This window comes from Brachionichthys hirsutus, chromosome 6 (assembly GCF_040956055.1).
Source record: "Brachionichthys hirsutus isolate HB-005 chromosome 6, CSIRO-AGI_Bhir_v1, whole genome shotgun sequence".
Lineage (NCBI taxonomy): Eukaryota > Metazoa > Chordata > Actinopteri > Lophiiformes > Brachionichthyidae > Brachionichthys > Brachionichthys hirsutus.
Genome location: NC_090902.1, coordinates 7561390 through 7574054, shown reverse-complemented (window position 1 = coordinate 7574054; position 12665 = coordinate 7561390). Strand labels below are relative to the sequence as shown.

General features: G+C 43.8%; 3 protein-coding genes across 3 annotated transcripts; all 3 read left to right on the top strand.

Annotated features, from left to right (window-relative positions):
- Positions 1–1409: 1409 nt before the first annotated feature.
- Positions 1410–3926, top strand: LOC137895245 (protocadherin gamma-A12-like). Its single transcript, XM_068740728.1, has 2 exons — positions 1410–3740; positions 3921–3926. The coding sequence occupies exons 1-2, from the start codon at positions 1410–1412 to the stop codon at positions 3924–3926; spliced, it is 2337 nt and encodes a 778-aa protein (XP_068596829.1).
- A 1520-nt stretch (positions 3927–5446) lies between these two features.
- LOC137895244 (protocadherin gamma-A12-like) lies at positions 5447–7843 on the top strand. Its single transcript, XM_068740727.1, has one exon. The coding sequence runs from the start codon at positions 5447–5449 to the stop codon at positions 7841–7843; it is 2397 nt and encodes a 798-aa protein (XP_068596828.1).
- A 993-nt stretch (positions 7844–8836) lies between these two features.
- On the top strand, positions 8837–11385 carry LOC137895242 (protocadherin beta-15-like). Its single transcript, XM_068740726.1, has 2 exons — positions 8837–11227; positions 11380–11385. The coding sequence occupies exons 1-2, from the start codon at positions 8837–8839 to the stop codon at positions 11383–11385; spliced, it is 2397 nt and encodes a 798-aa protein (XP_068596827.1).
- The last annotated feature ends 1280 nt before the right edge of the window (positions 11386–12665 follow it).

Here is a 12665-nt window from a genome sequence, read left to right as displayed (position 1 = left end):
CATTTTATTTATTAAAGTATGGCAGGCACATATATCTCGTCTATGCTGTACACTGCACAGATATTCTGTAAAAAAAATCATAATAACATTGAGTTGGTCTAAGTTGCATGTCAGGGAATTGTTGCGGTTCACGGAGGGGACTAAATGTAGGGCCGATGTGGGCTAAATTCGGGGTTCAATGTCAAAAAACCAGCACTTCTGTGTCAGAAGCGATAATACACCAATTATAATGTAACAAATACAGCGACAGCGAATTGAAACAGAATCCTATCCCAATTACACGACCCACGATCAACAGAAAATATGCATGACTACCACCAAGCTCACGACATATCCTCGTCTATATATGCACCGGATAGGACGTGCACCGCGCCTCGTGAGACACACGCACACGGCAACAACACACACTCGTCAATCGCCTGATACTGTGCGCACCCAATGAATATGCATATTTACCAGGTTCCTGCAGGGATTGTTAAAACATCTTCAATGATTTGTGACAACCCACCCCAACCTGACAGCCATTGTTTAGCTCAGTAAAATTAAATTATTCCATGTTTGAATTAACATAGATGATGTAATTAAATCTAATTATACAGGGACAGTTAGTTAAAAGTAGAAATGTAAGTTTTTTTTTACTCTAAACTTGCATGCATCTGCTGTAGCAAACATAATGTGGTGTCCGGCAGGAAGTAAATTGTGACTTTATTATCTTTTCTTTGCCCCGAATTGTGAAATGTGTATAATGTTATAACTCTCCCACTCCTGCTCCAATAAATTGTTGTGTACTAACTACAACTTGTCCCGTCAAGTATTTTTAGTATTATTGTGCTTATTATTATTTTTTGTTTAAGATGAAATGAAGGCTCATGCAGCAATGAACGTCATACTCGAGTATTAATGACGTCATCACCTTCGGAATCAACGCGCGGCAACAAATATGTCTTGTAACACATGGAAGCGTCTGTCACGTTTAAAGTTTGAAAAGGTGCGACGCTGCCAGACCTTCAGCGCCACCACCACCCCATTATCCATCGGTCGGATAGGTTTGGCGCATTAAGTGGGGAAGAGAGTAAAAAGGTCGCAGCCTGCATGGACGCCAATTTCAAATTCAAATAAATAAATAAATAAACGCAAAATGGGACTCATGGTGCCGCTGTAGGCCAGCACAAAGGCAACACAGACATATCCACCCTCTATTTACGCATTGGTGAAGGAGACTACCGTCAGTCCACGGCTATTTTCCTTTTGTTCACTGTCGGAAACGTTGAACGATTGCATTCAATTTTGGAATATATCTTGAGGACTTTTAATTGTTTTTATTTTGTTTTTGTTTTCGAGTCTTTTTTCTAAGAATGGGAGACAAAGGAGCCTTAGCTCTTCCTCTGATCCTCTGCGTCGCCTCCTTTATGTCAACGCTGCACCTCGTTAATGGGGAGCTGAGCTATTCTGTCCAAGAAGAAATGAAACGGGACTCTGTCGTTGGAAATATTGCGAAAGACCTCGGTCTTGATTTGAGGACATTATCTTCGAGAAAGGCCCGTATCAATTTTGAAGGAACCCGAAAGCGTTACTGCGACATTAATCTGAGTTCTGGAGATTTGATCACATCGGAGAGAATTGACAGAGAAAGCCTTTGTGGAAAGAAACCATCGTGTGTCGTGAACGTGGATCTGGTGTTAGAGAATCCTCTCGAGCTTCATCGCATCAGTCTCCGTGTTCAGGATGTAAACGACAACTCTCCAAAATTCAAGAAACATTTGATTGAAATGGAAATAAGGGAGTCGGCAGAAAAAGGGAACCGCTTCTCTATGGAGGAAGCCCATGACGCAGATGTAGGTCAAAATGCTGTCCAAAGATACAACCTTCAAAAGAATGATAACTTTATTCTCGCTGTTGACAACAACAAGGTTGAGTTAGTGCTGGAGAATAAACTAGATCGGGAGAAACAAAGAGAGATTAATTTGCTCCTCACAGCTCTGGATGGCGGCTCTCCTCAGAGATCAGGTACTGTAGTCATTCACGTCACCGTGCTGGATGCTAATGATAACGCCCCGGTGTTCAGCCAGGCCGTCTATAAAGCCAGTCTGCCTGAAAACTCTCCTTTAGATACTGTTGTGGTTCGTGTTAGTGCGACAGACGCAGATGAAGGAGTGAATGGAGATGTGACGTACGAGTTTGGTCACGTGTCTGATGAAGACGTAAATGTTTTATCAATTGATCCTAAAACGGGAATGATCAGAGTAACTGGTGAAATTGACTTTGAGGAAAGCAGATCGTTTGAAATGAGAATTCAAGCTAAAGATGGTTTGGGACTCACTTCATATGCAAAACTTGTTATAGACGTTACCGACATGAATGATAATTCTCCAATTATATATATAAATTCACTGACCAATCCAATTCCTGAGAACGTGTCACCTGGTACAGAGGTGGGCGTGGTTAACGTGCAGGACAGAGACTCTGAGAATAACCGACAGGTACGCTGTTCTATTCAGCAGAACGTCCCTTTCAAGTTGGTTCCGTCCATTAAAAACTATTATTCTCTGGTGACCACAGGACAACTGGACCGTGAAGTAGTGTCTGATTACAACATTACAATCACTGCCACTGACGAGGGCTCTCCACCTCTGTCCTCCTCTAAAAGTGTCCAGTTATCTGTAGCAGACATCAACGACAACCCACCTGTGTTTGAGGAACAGTCCTACAGCGCATATGTGAGTGAAAATAACAAACCTGGCTCCACTTTATGTTCCGTTACTGCTCGAGACCCCGACTGGAGACAGAACGGTACCGTCATTTATTCTGTGTTAGCCGGTGAGGAGAACGGTGCCCCGGTGTCCTCCTACGTATCCGTTAACGGAGACACGGGGGTGATCCACGCTGTGAGGTCGTTTGATCATGAACAGCTGCGGAGTTTTAAAGTCCACGTGACGGCCAGAGACAACGGTTCTCCTCCGCTCAGCAGCAACGTGACCGTCAGTGTGTTCATATCGGATGTGAATGACAACTGTCCTCAGATCCTGTACCCCGCCCCGGAGGGCAGCTCGTTCATGACCGAGCTGGTCCCCAAAGCTGCAAACGGAGGCTCTGTGGTGTCCAAAGTGATAGCGGTGGACGCGGACTCCGGACAGAACGCCTGGCTGTCCTATCATATAGTCAAATCCACGGATCCGGGACTTTTCACTATTGGCCTCCACAACGGAGAGATCAGGACCCAGCGGGACATTTCAGAATCTGACAGCATGAAACAGAACCTTATCGTGTCAGTGAAAGATAACGGACAGCCCTCTCTCTCCGCCACCTGCTCCATGTATTTACTGATTTCTGATAACTTGGCTGAGGTGCCAGAACTGAAGGACATTTCTTATGACGAGAAGGATTCCAAACTGACGTCTTATCTGATCATCGCTCTGGTGTGTGTGTCCACCTTCTTTCTGACCTTCATCATCATCATCCTGGGTGTGAGGTTCTGTCGCAGGAGAAAGCCCAGACTGTTGTTTGATGGAGCAGTCGCCATCCCCGGCGCGTATCTGCCTCCTAATTACGCAGACGTTGACGGCACAGGAACTTTACGCAGCGCTTACAATTATGACGCATACCTGACAACAGGATCGAGAACAAGTGACTTCAAGTTTGTGACGTCATACAATGACAACACACTGCCTGCTGACCAGACTCTGAGGAAAAGCCCAACAGACTTCGTTGATCCTTTTGAAGATTTACAGACGCCTGTACAGGTAGGAACCTTTCATACTTGTCCGGTCCCACAATAATATCTGTTCCCACTGAATCACGTTGGTGCAGAATACGTTTCGTTTTCTTTGACTGTTTTGTCAGTGAAGTAAAGTATCAGGGAAAAGAGGTCTCTTTTTTACTTTTTGTAATACTGTATATCACTAATCGCTTTCAATGTTTAGTCTTAGCGCCTCAGTGCTACGAGAGTTCTGCATTTGGTCTGAAGCGTGATTATTATATTTCACCGTTGTAAACCTAAAACTATTACAATAACATCAATTGACATGCATTTTTCTGTTGGATATTTAATATAACGTTTTACACAATGTCTGATCTTAAAATTATAACATTTCGTTGACCTTTTCTGAGTAATACTCCTTATACCTGTACATTTGCAATATTTTCCTGGCAGCTGCTTCAAAAGTAAAATATTGTATTTTTGTAGTTCCTTGTGGCATTTTAAAATTACGGGAAATGACTTTACAGAAAAGTGCAGCTCATTTTTGTAGTCTTGTAAATTTACAGGAGAGTGATGTTTAGTTTTTGAGTACATTTCTATATAGTTACATCTGTAAGCGAATCATGTAGAAGGCCCTGACTGTTTATGATACCATTAGTTATATCTAACAATGAAGTAAAGACAAGGGATTTAATTATTTTGTAGCTGATTTTTATATACACAATATATTTTTCAATAAACATGTCACCAGTTAAGCATAATTTATTGCACTTCTTCTTAGTTCGCCCTATTGTGAAATTTCCTTACTTGGACTGTGTGATACGAGCGACACATGACGCATAGTTGGAAATCACGCATTTAATTAAATTTACGTGAAGTTGTTTGTTTGTGTTGTTCTTAATTTTATTTTTTATTTTATATTGATCATCGACATCGTAATCATATTGGAATACGGTATATCCCACCACCATTATACATATATGTATCATTGGTCTTTCGTTCATATTGCTGAATGTTATTAACCCATTCGAAAAAATACATGGCAATTGAAAACACAACGTTTTAACCTTTTTGTTATTAGTGCTCACTCGTGTTAAGACGTCTCTGTCCATGGTGCTGAATCGGTCCTCGCGTGCTCTGGCAAAACAATTCACTGCAGCAGTTTGCGTCTCATCAGTTTGGTGTTTAATTTTTTTTCGGGAAATTATTCCCTGATGTTCATACAATATATATCCATTAAACTGTGTCAGTGAATGATTCAGTATTGCGTTTATATACTATCCCCACTTGTATTGATCCCGAACAGTTGATAGTTTATCGGCTTTATACTTCTTTCTTATGTAAACTAAAATAAAAAAAACGCTGCGTTCACAAGATTGGTCCATTTTGTTTTTTAAATTATTTTAAGTGTGTTTTTAAGGATGGAATATTCCCCATACATATAAAATAGATTTTAACGGTGGTGAATATCACAGGGCTGCGAGTGTAGACAACGTGAAACATAATTTATTATATTTAACTGTGCGGCTTGAAAAAATAAATACATGCAATTACTCACGATGTCGCTGTTGTCCGACGGAAAATAGATTTTCACCACTCCACCCACGACCACGACATAGACATATGCTGCAGATATTTTTCGGCGAGGCGGTGCCGTTTTTTTTTTGTATGAATTATTGGATTAAAGTTATACAAAATCGTTTTCGCATTACACACGTTGTTGACGCTGCGGATGCCTTTTGACTCGGAATGGAAGACAAAGGATTATCAACTATGCTTTTGATCATCAGCCTCGCCTCTATTGTATCGCTGTACCTCGTCAATGGAGACCTGCGCTATTCGATCCCAGAAGAGCTGAAACGAGATTCTATCATTGGAAATACAGCCAAAGACCTTGGTCTTGATCTGAGGACATTATCTTCAAGAAATCCGCGGACTGATTTTGAGGAATCTCGGAAACACTACTGCGACATTAATCTGAGTTCTGGAGATTTGATCACATCGGAGAGAATTGACAGAGAAAGCCTTTGTGGAAAGAAACCATCGTGTGTCGTGAACGTGGATCTGGTTTTAGAGAATCCTCTAGAGCTTCATCGAATCAGTCTCCTCATTCAGGATGTAAACGACAACTCTCCAAAATTCAGAGACAATTTGATTGAAATGGAAATAAGCGAGATGGCAGACAAAGGGAACCGCTTCTCTATGGAGGAAGCCCATGACGCAGATGTAGGTCAAAATGCTGTTCAAAGATACAACCTTCAAAAAAACGATAACTTTATTCTCGCTGTTGACAACAACAAGGTTGAGTTAGTGCTGGAGAATAAACTAGATCGGGAGAAACAAAGAGAGATTAATTTGCTCCTCACAGCTCTGGATGGCGGCTCTCCTCAGAGATCAGGTACTGTAGTCATTCACGTCACCGTGCTGGATGCTAATGATAACGCCCCGGTGTTCAGCCAGGCCGTCTATAAAGCCAGTCTGCCTGAGAACTCTCCTTTAGATACTGTAGTGGTTCGTGTTAGTGCGACAGACGCAGATGAAGGAGTGAATGGAGATGTGACGTATCATTTCGGTCACGTGTCTGATGAAGACGGACACGTTTTCTCAATTGATCCTAAAACGGGACTGATCAGAGTAACTGGTGAAATTGACTTCGAGGAGAGCAGATCGTTTGAAATGAGAATTCAAGCTAAAGATGGTTTGGGACTCACTTCTTACGCAAAACTTGTTATAGACGTTACCGACATGAATGATAACGCACCAGTCATATTCCTGAAGTCACTGACCAATCCCGTGCCTGAGAACGTGTCACCTGGTACAGAGGTGGGCGTGGTTAACGTGCAGGATAGAGACTCTGAGAACAACCGACAGGTACGCTGTTCTATTCAGCAGAACGTCCCTTTCAAGTTGGTTCCGTCCATTAAAAACTATTATTCTCTGGTGACCACAGGACAACTGGACCGTGAAGTAGTGTCTGATTACAACATTACAATCACTGCCACTGACGAGGGCTCTCCACCTCTGTCCTCCTCTAAAAGTGTCCAGTTATCTGTAGCAGACATCAACGACAACCCACCTGTGTTTGAGGAACAGTCCTACAGCGCATATGTGAGTGAAAATAACAAACCTGGCTCCACTTTATGTTCCGTTACTGCTCGAGACCCCGACTGGAGACAGAACGGTACCGTCATTTATTCTGTGTTAGCCGGTGAGGTGAACGGTGCCCCGGTGTCCTCCTACGTATCCGTTAACGGAGACACGGGGGTGATCCACGCTGTGAGGTCGTTTGATCATGAACAGCTGCGGAGTTTTAAAGTCCACGTGACGGCCAGAGACAACGGTTCTCCTCCGCTCAGCAGCAACGTGACCGTCAGTGTGTTCATATCGGATGTGAATGACAACTGTCCTCAGATCCTGTACCCCGCCCCGGAGGGCAGCTCGTTCATGACCGAGCTGGTCCCCAAAGCTGCAAACGGAGGCTCTGTGGTGTCCAAAGTGATAGCGGTGGACGCGGACTCCGGACAGAACGCCTGGCTGTCCTATCATATAGTCAAATCCACGGATCCGGGACTTTTCACTATTGGCCTCCACAACGGAGAGATCAGGACCCAGCGGGACATTTCAGAATCTGACAGCATGAAACAGAACCTTATCGTGTCAGTGAAAGATAACGGACAGCCCTCTCTCTCCGCCACCTGCTCCATGTATTTACTGATTTCTGATAACTTGGCTGAGGTGCCAGAACTAAAGGACATTTCTTATGACGAGAAGGATTCCAAACTGACGTCTTATCTGATCGTCGCTCTGGTGTGTGTGTCCACCTTCTTTCTGACCTTCATCATCATCATCCTCGGTGTGAGGTTCTGTCGCAGGAGAAAGCCCAGACTGTTGTTTGATGGAGCAGTCGCCATCCCCGGCGCTTACCTCCCTCCTAATTACGCAGACGTTGACGGCACAGGAACTTTACGCAGCGCTTACAATTATGACGCATACCTGACAACGGGATCGAGAACAAGTGACTTCAAGTTTGTGACGTCATACACTGACAACACACTGCCTGCTGACCAGACTCTGAGGAAAAGCCCAACCGACTTTAATGATATGTTTGGTCAACCAGATGTCTCTCCAGAGGTAAGACATATCTAACATTTGATCGTTACTTGTTTATTTTGAAGCGTATGGCCATGCACGAATTGTCTTTGCATACAAACATGTCATAATTAATTCGTTAATACGTTAATCTTATTTGTTCATATCTTTCCTTGTCATTTTTTTTTAGCTCTCTAATAATTCAAGGGGTTATTGGTAAAATATCGACGTAAACGAGCCATTTTCTTGACCCGGGAGCTACAAATTGTTTTCGGAATTGGCGGTGGAAACAAGAAGGTTTTACTCCGTCTGGATTATTTCTAAATGTTCTAAATGGCTGCTTTATCTGTTTCGCCCATTTCCTGATGATAAATGCATACAATTTTCATGCTGTGAATGAATTAGCTGAATTCTGAACGTGTTGATGCGACCGACATATATTTGCTTTCTCGCTGCATTTCGTTTCAGCAAACTGTTAACTAACGAATTACGAATGAATAAATTAAACAACCGGATTTTAGATATTAATTTAGTGTAAGAATAAAATCCAAACGTTCACTATAGTTATTGAACGATATATCTTAATTTAATCAATTATGTAATCAACCCTTAATTTTAAAGTTATTTATTGTCTATATTGAGTAAGTCTTACTAAGTCCGAATGATAATTACAAACAAGATCCCTCTCAGATTTGCTTCTCGCCATTCAGTCGATGTCCCTGGTGCTTCAATATTATACTACCGTCAAATCAACCCATAATATTATCGTGACATCTTTGAACTTCGTGTCCGAACATGTGTGGCATTGAAGTGTTCACACCCTTGAATGTTTTTAAATGCTTTCAGTTTTTGATTTGTAATATTACAATTTAACTCGTGGCGTCGCTGCTCGCTTGCAGACGTGAGCCGGTTTGTTCTTCACCGACTGCAAAAGAGACATAGAGCGTTACACCCAGAGCAGCCATTGTTGCAGCAACGGCGAATCATAATTCCCCGACAAGGTTTTTCCTTTTATCAGCCTCTAATCAATCGTTTCTTTCGGAGCAAACAATGGACAACAACGGGATATTAATTTTGATTTTAATATGCGGCTTTGCTTTCATTGTGCGCATTACAAATGCAGACCTCAGCTACTCTGTTCTGGAGGAGACGAGACCCGGATCTATTGTTGGAAATATTGCCAAGGACCTCGGTTTGGAGGTAACGAAATTGTCCACTCGCAAAGCCCGAATCGATACTGAGGAAAACAATCAACGCTATTGTGACATCGATCTCAAAACGGGAAATTTTGTCATCAGTCAAAGAATTGACAGAGAGGAGCTGTGCGGGGAGAAAATGTCCTGTTTACTTCGGTTTGAATTAGTCCTGGAGAGTCCTTTGGAGCTGCATCGCATTTTACTGCACGTCCAGGATGTAAACGATAATTCGCCCAGTTTTCCAAAGCATGCAGTTAAATTGGAAATTCGCGAATCATCCGACAAAGGAGCTCGATATCGTGTTGACGAAGCGCATGACGACGACATCGGACAATACTCAGTAAGACAATATGCGTTAGAGAAGAATGGACATTTTATTTTATCTGTCCGAGAAGACTCTGATGGATCAAAGCATGTCGAGTTAGTGTTAGACAAAGAGCTTGACCGTGAAAAAGAGCACGATATTAATTTCGTGCTGACTGCTGTTGATGGAGGTAATCCACAAAGATCAGGGAGCGTAAATATAATTGTGACTGTCTTGGATGCTAATGACAACGCCCCTGTATTTGACCAAACCCTTTACAAAGCCGTTATACCTGAAGATTCTGCCATTGATACTGTAGTCGTTACAGTAAGTGCTACTGATGCAGACAACGGAGTCAATGGGGAGGTGACGTATGATTTTAGTCGAATTTCGGACAAGGCGAAAAAGGTTTTCTCTCTCGACAGTAAATCAGGAGAAATAAAAGTCATCGGGGCTCTTGACTTTGAGAGTAATTCCAAATTTGAATTGCGAGTCAATGCAAAAGATGGTTATGGACTTTCATCTGATTCCAAAGTAATGATTGACATCACTGATGTGAATGACAACGTTCCAGTTATATATATGAAATCACTGTCAAACCCTGTACCTGAGAACATGTCACCTGGTACAGAGGTGGGCGTCGTTAACGTACAGGACAGAGACTCTGAGAATAACCGACAGGTCCGCTGTTCTATTCAGCAGAACGTCCCTTTCAAGTTGGTTCCGTCCATTAAAAACTATTATTCTCTGGTGACCACAGGACAACTGGACCGTGAAGTAGTGTCTGATTACAACATTACAATCACTGCCACTGACGAGGGCTCTCCACCTCTGTCCTCCTCTAAAAGTGTCCAGTTATCTGTAGCAGACATCAACGACAACCCACCTGTGTTTGAGGAACAGTCCTACAGCGCATATGTGAGTGAAAATAACAAACCTGGCTCCACTTTATGTTCCGTTACTGCTCGAGACCCCGACTGGAGACAGAACGGTACCGTCATCTATTCTGTGTTAGCCGGTGAGGTGAACGGTGCCCCGGTGTCCTCCTACGTTTCCGTTAACGGAGACACGGGGGTGATCCACGCTGTGAGGTCGTTTGATTATGAACAGCTGAGGAGTTTTAACGTCCACGTGACGGCCAGAGACAACGGTTCTCCTCCGCTCAGCAGCAACGTGACCGTCAGTGTGTTCATATCGGATGTGAATGACAACTGTCCTCAGATCCTGTACCCCGCCCCGGAGGGCAGCTCGTTCATGACCGAGCTGGTCCCCAAAGCTGCAAACGGAGGCTCTGTGGTGTCCAAAGTGATAGCGGTGGACGCGGACTCCGGACAGAACGCCTGGCTGTCTTATCATATAGTCAAATCCACGGATCCGGGACTTTTCACTATTGGCCTCCACAACGGAGAGATCAGGACCCAGCGGGACATTTCAGAATCTGACAGCATGAAACAGAACCTTATCGTGTCAGTGAAAGATAACGGACAGCCCTCTCTCTCCGCCACCTGCTCCATGTATTTACTGATTTCTGATAACTTGGCTGAGGTGCCAGAACTGAAGGACATTTCTTATGACGAGAAGGATTCCAAACTGACGTCTTATCTGATCATCGCTCTGGTGTGTGTGTCCACCTTCTTTCTCACCTTCATCATCATCATCCTCGGTGTGAGGTTCTGCCGCAGGAGAAAGCCCAGACTGTTGTTTGATGGAGCAGTCGCCATCCCCGGCGCGTATCTGCCTCCTAATTACGCAGACGTTGACGGCACAGGAACTTTACGCAGCGCTTACAATTATGACGCATACCTGACAACGGGATCTAGAACCAGTGACTTCAAGTTTGTGACGTCATACAATGACAACACACTGCCTGCTGACCAGACTCTGAGGAAAAGTCCAACAGACTTTGCTGATGTGTTTGGAGATCGCGACAGTTCTCCTGAGGTAGGAAATACATTATATCATTAAATTCCAGCTGAGCCTACTCAGCGATTGATTTGGAGCTAATTGTGTCTACTGCTCGTATATGTGTTCTCTTTCCCAGGTTAACTTTCTTGTTTTTATGATCTTATTGTTATACTTGTTTGTTGATGCAGTTTTAGATCTGAGAATATTTTGAGATATCCAGGTCATGTTGGTTCTTGTGTTCAATAAAGTCAACTGGAAGTGGAGGACAAGTTTGAAGAAACAGATCTGGTTTAACGGCACAAGATAATTGAGAATAGTATGGAGTCCAGTGTTGTAATGAGAGACCAGATCATCGGGAGCGGATGGATTGGAGATGTCTGGGATGCAGGAGGAGTGAATACTGAAGTGAGAGTGGCAGAGTTAATGTTCTTTATATTCCTGAATGAAATGAGACGGGGTGGCTAAGAGATGGAGAGAGTGAGTTTCACTGTAAATGATATGATAAAGTGATGCACTTGTGGATAGTACATCAGTAATGTTGAGAGGGGTGACACCAGAGCAACAAATTATCGGTCCAGAATGTGTCCTTTGGAGTGTGTGGGAATAGTATTGTGCTGCTGACATCCAAAATGATCTAAGCAAGACATGAACCCTTTGGTGAGAGGCAGGTTAATATTGTCCATGTGGATATTGAGAGAGAGGATAGATGGTGAGGAAAGCAACAAATCACTATTGACTTTAGGGGGACGGTAGACAATGATGGTTGGAGTGGGACCAGACAACTCGCAGAGAATGGATTCAAATGAAGACATGCACAGTTTCAGACACTAGCGAGACTTTCCACTTGATGAGTTTTTTTTATTTTGGTTGTCAGATTGAGACAAAAAAAATACAACTTAAACAAAACAAAATATATATTACAACCAAAAAAGGAATAGGCAGAAGCAATTCGGTGAATTATCGCGAGACATCCTCGACTGTAGCCACGGGGTTGGTTGACGTATGCAAATCAACGCATTCGGAGTGTGGATTCATTCAGCTGTTGCCATGTCTCGGTTAAACAGAGATAGTCTAGTTTACGGTCGGTGCGGAGGTCCTGGATGAGATGTCCCCTTGCTCGTCAGTGCGCGGATGTTGAGCAGAGCGAAGAAAGTTGAGTGCGTCGTGGTGGCCTCGCCCACCGAGCTCGGCGGGCTAACACGCTGTGGCCAACACGCCGGCTGGTGGAGCGTGGAGGGCGTCGGGGACTGGACCAGATGGACTGTATTGCTGTTGAGCTGTTATGGTGGATGCATCGCCGGCGGGGCTGGAAGGTGACGTCCGGGTGGAGGCGGGGTGCCGCTGGCCGCAGGTCCAGGCAGGTGACAGCGCAGCCGGAGCAGGTCAGCAGCCGAGTATTGGAGTAAGCCCGTCACTGCAGGTGAACAGGACAGTAACGCTGGTTAACGCTGCTTAACTCTGGCTAACGCTGGTT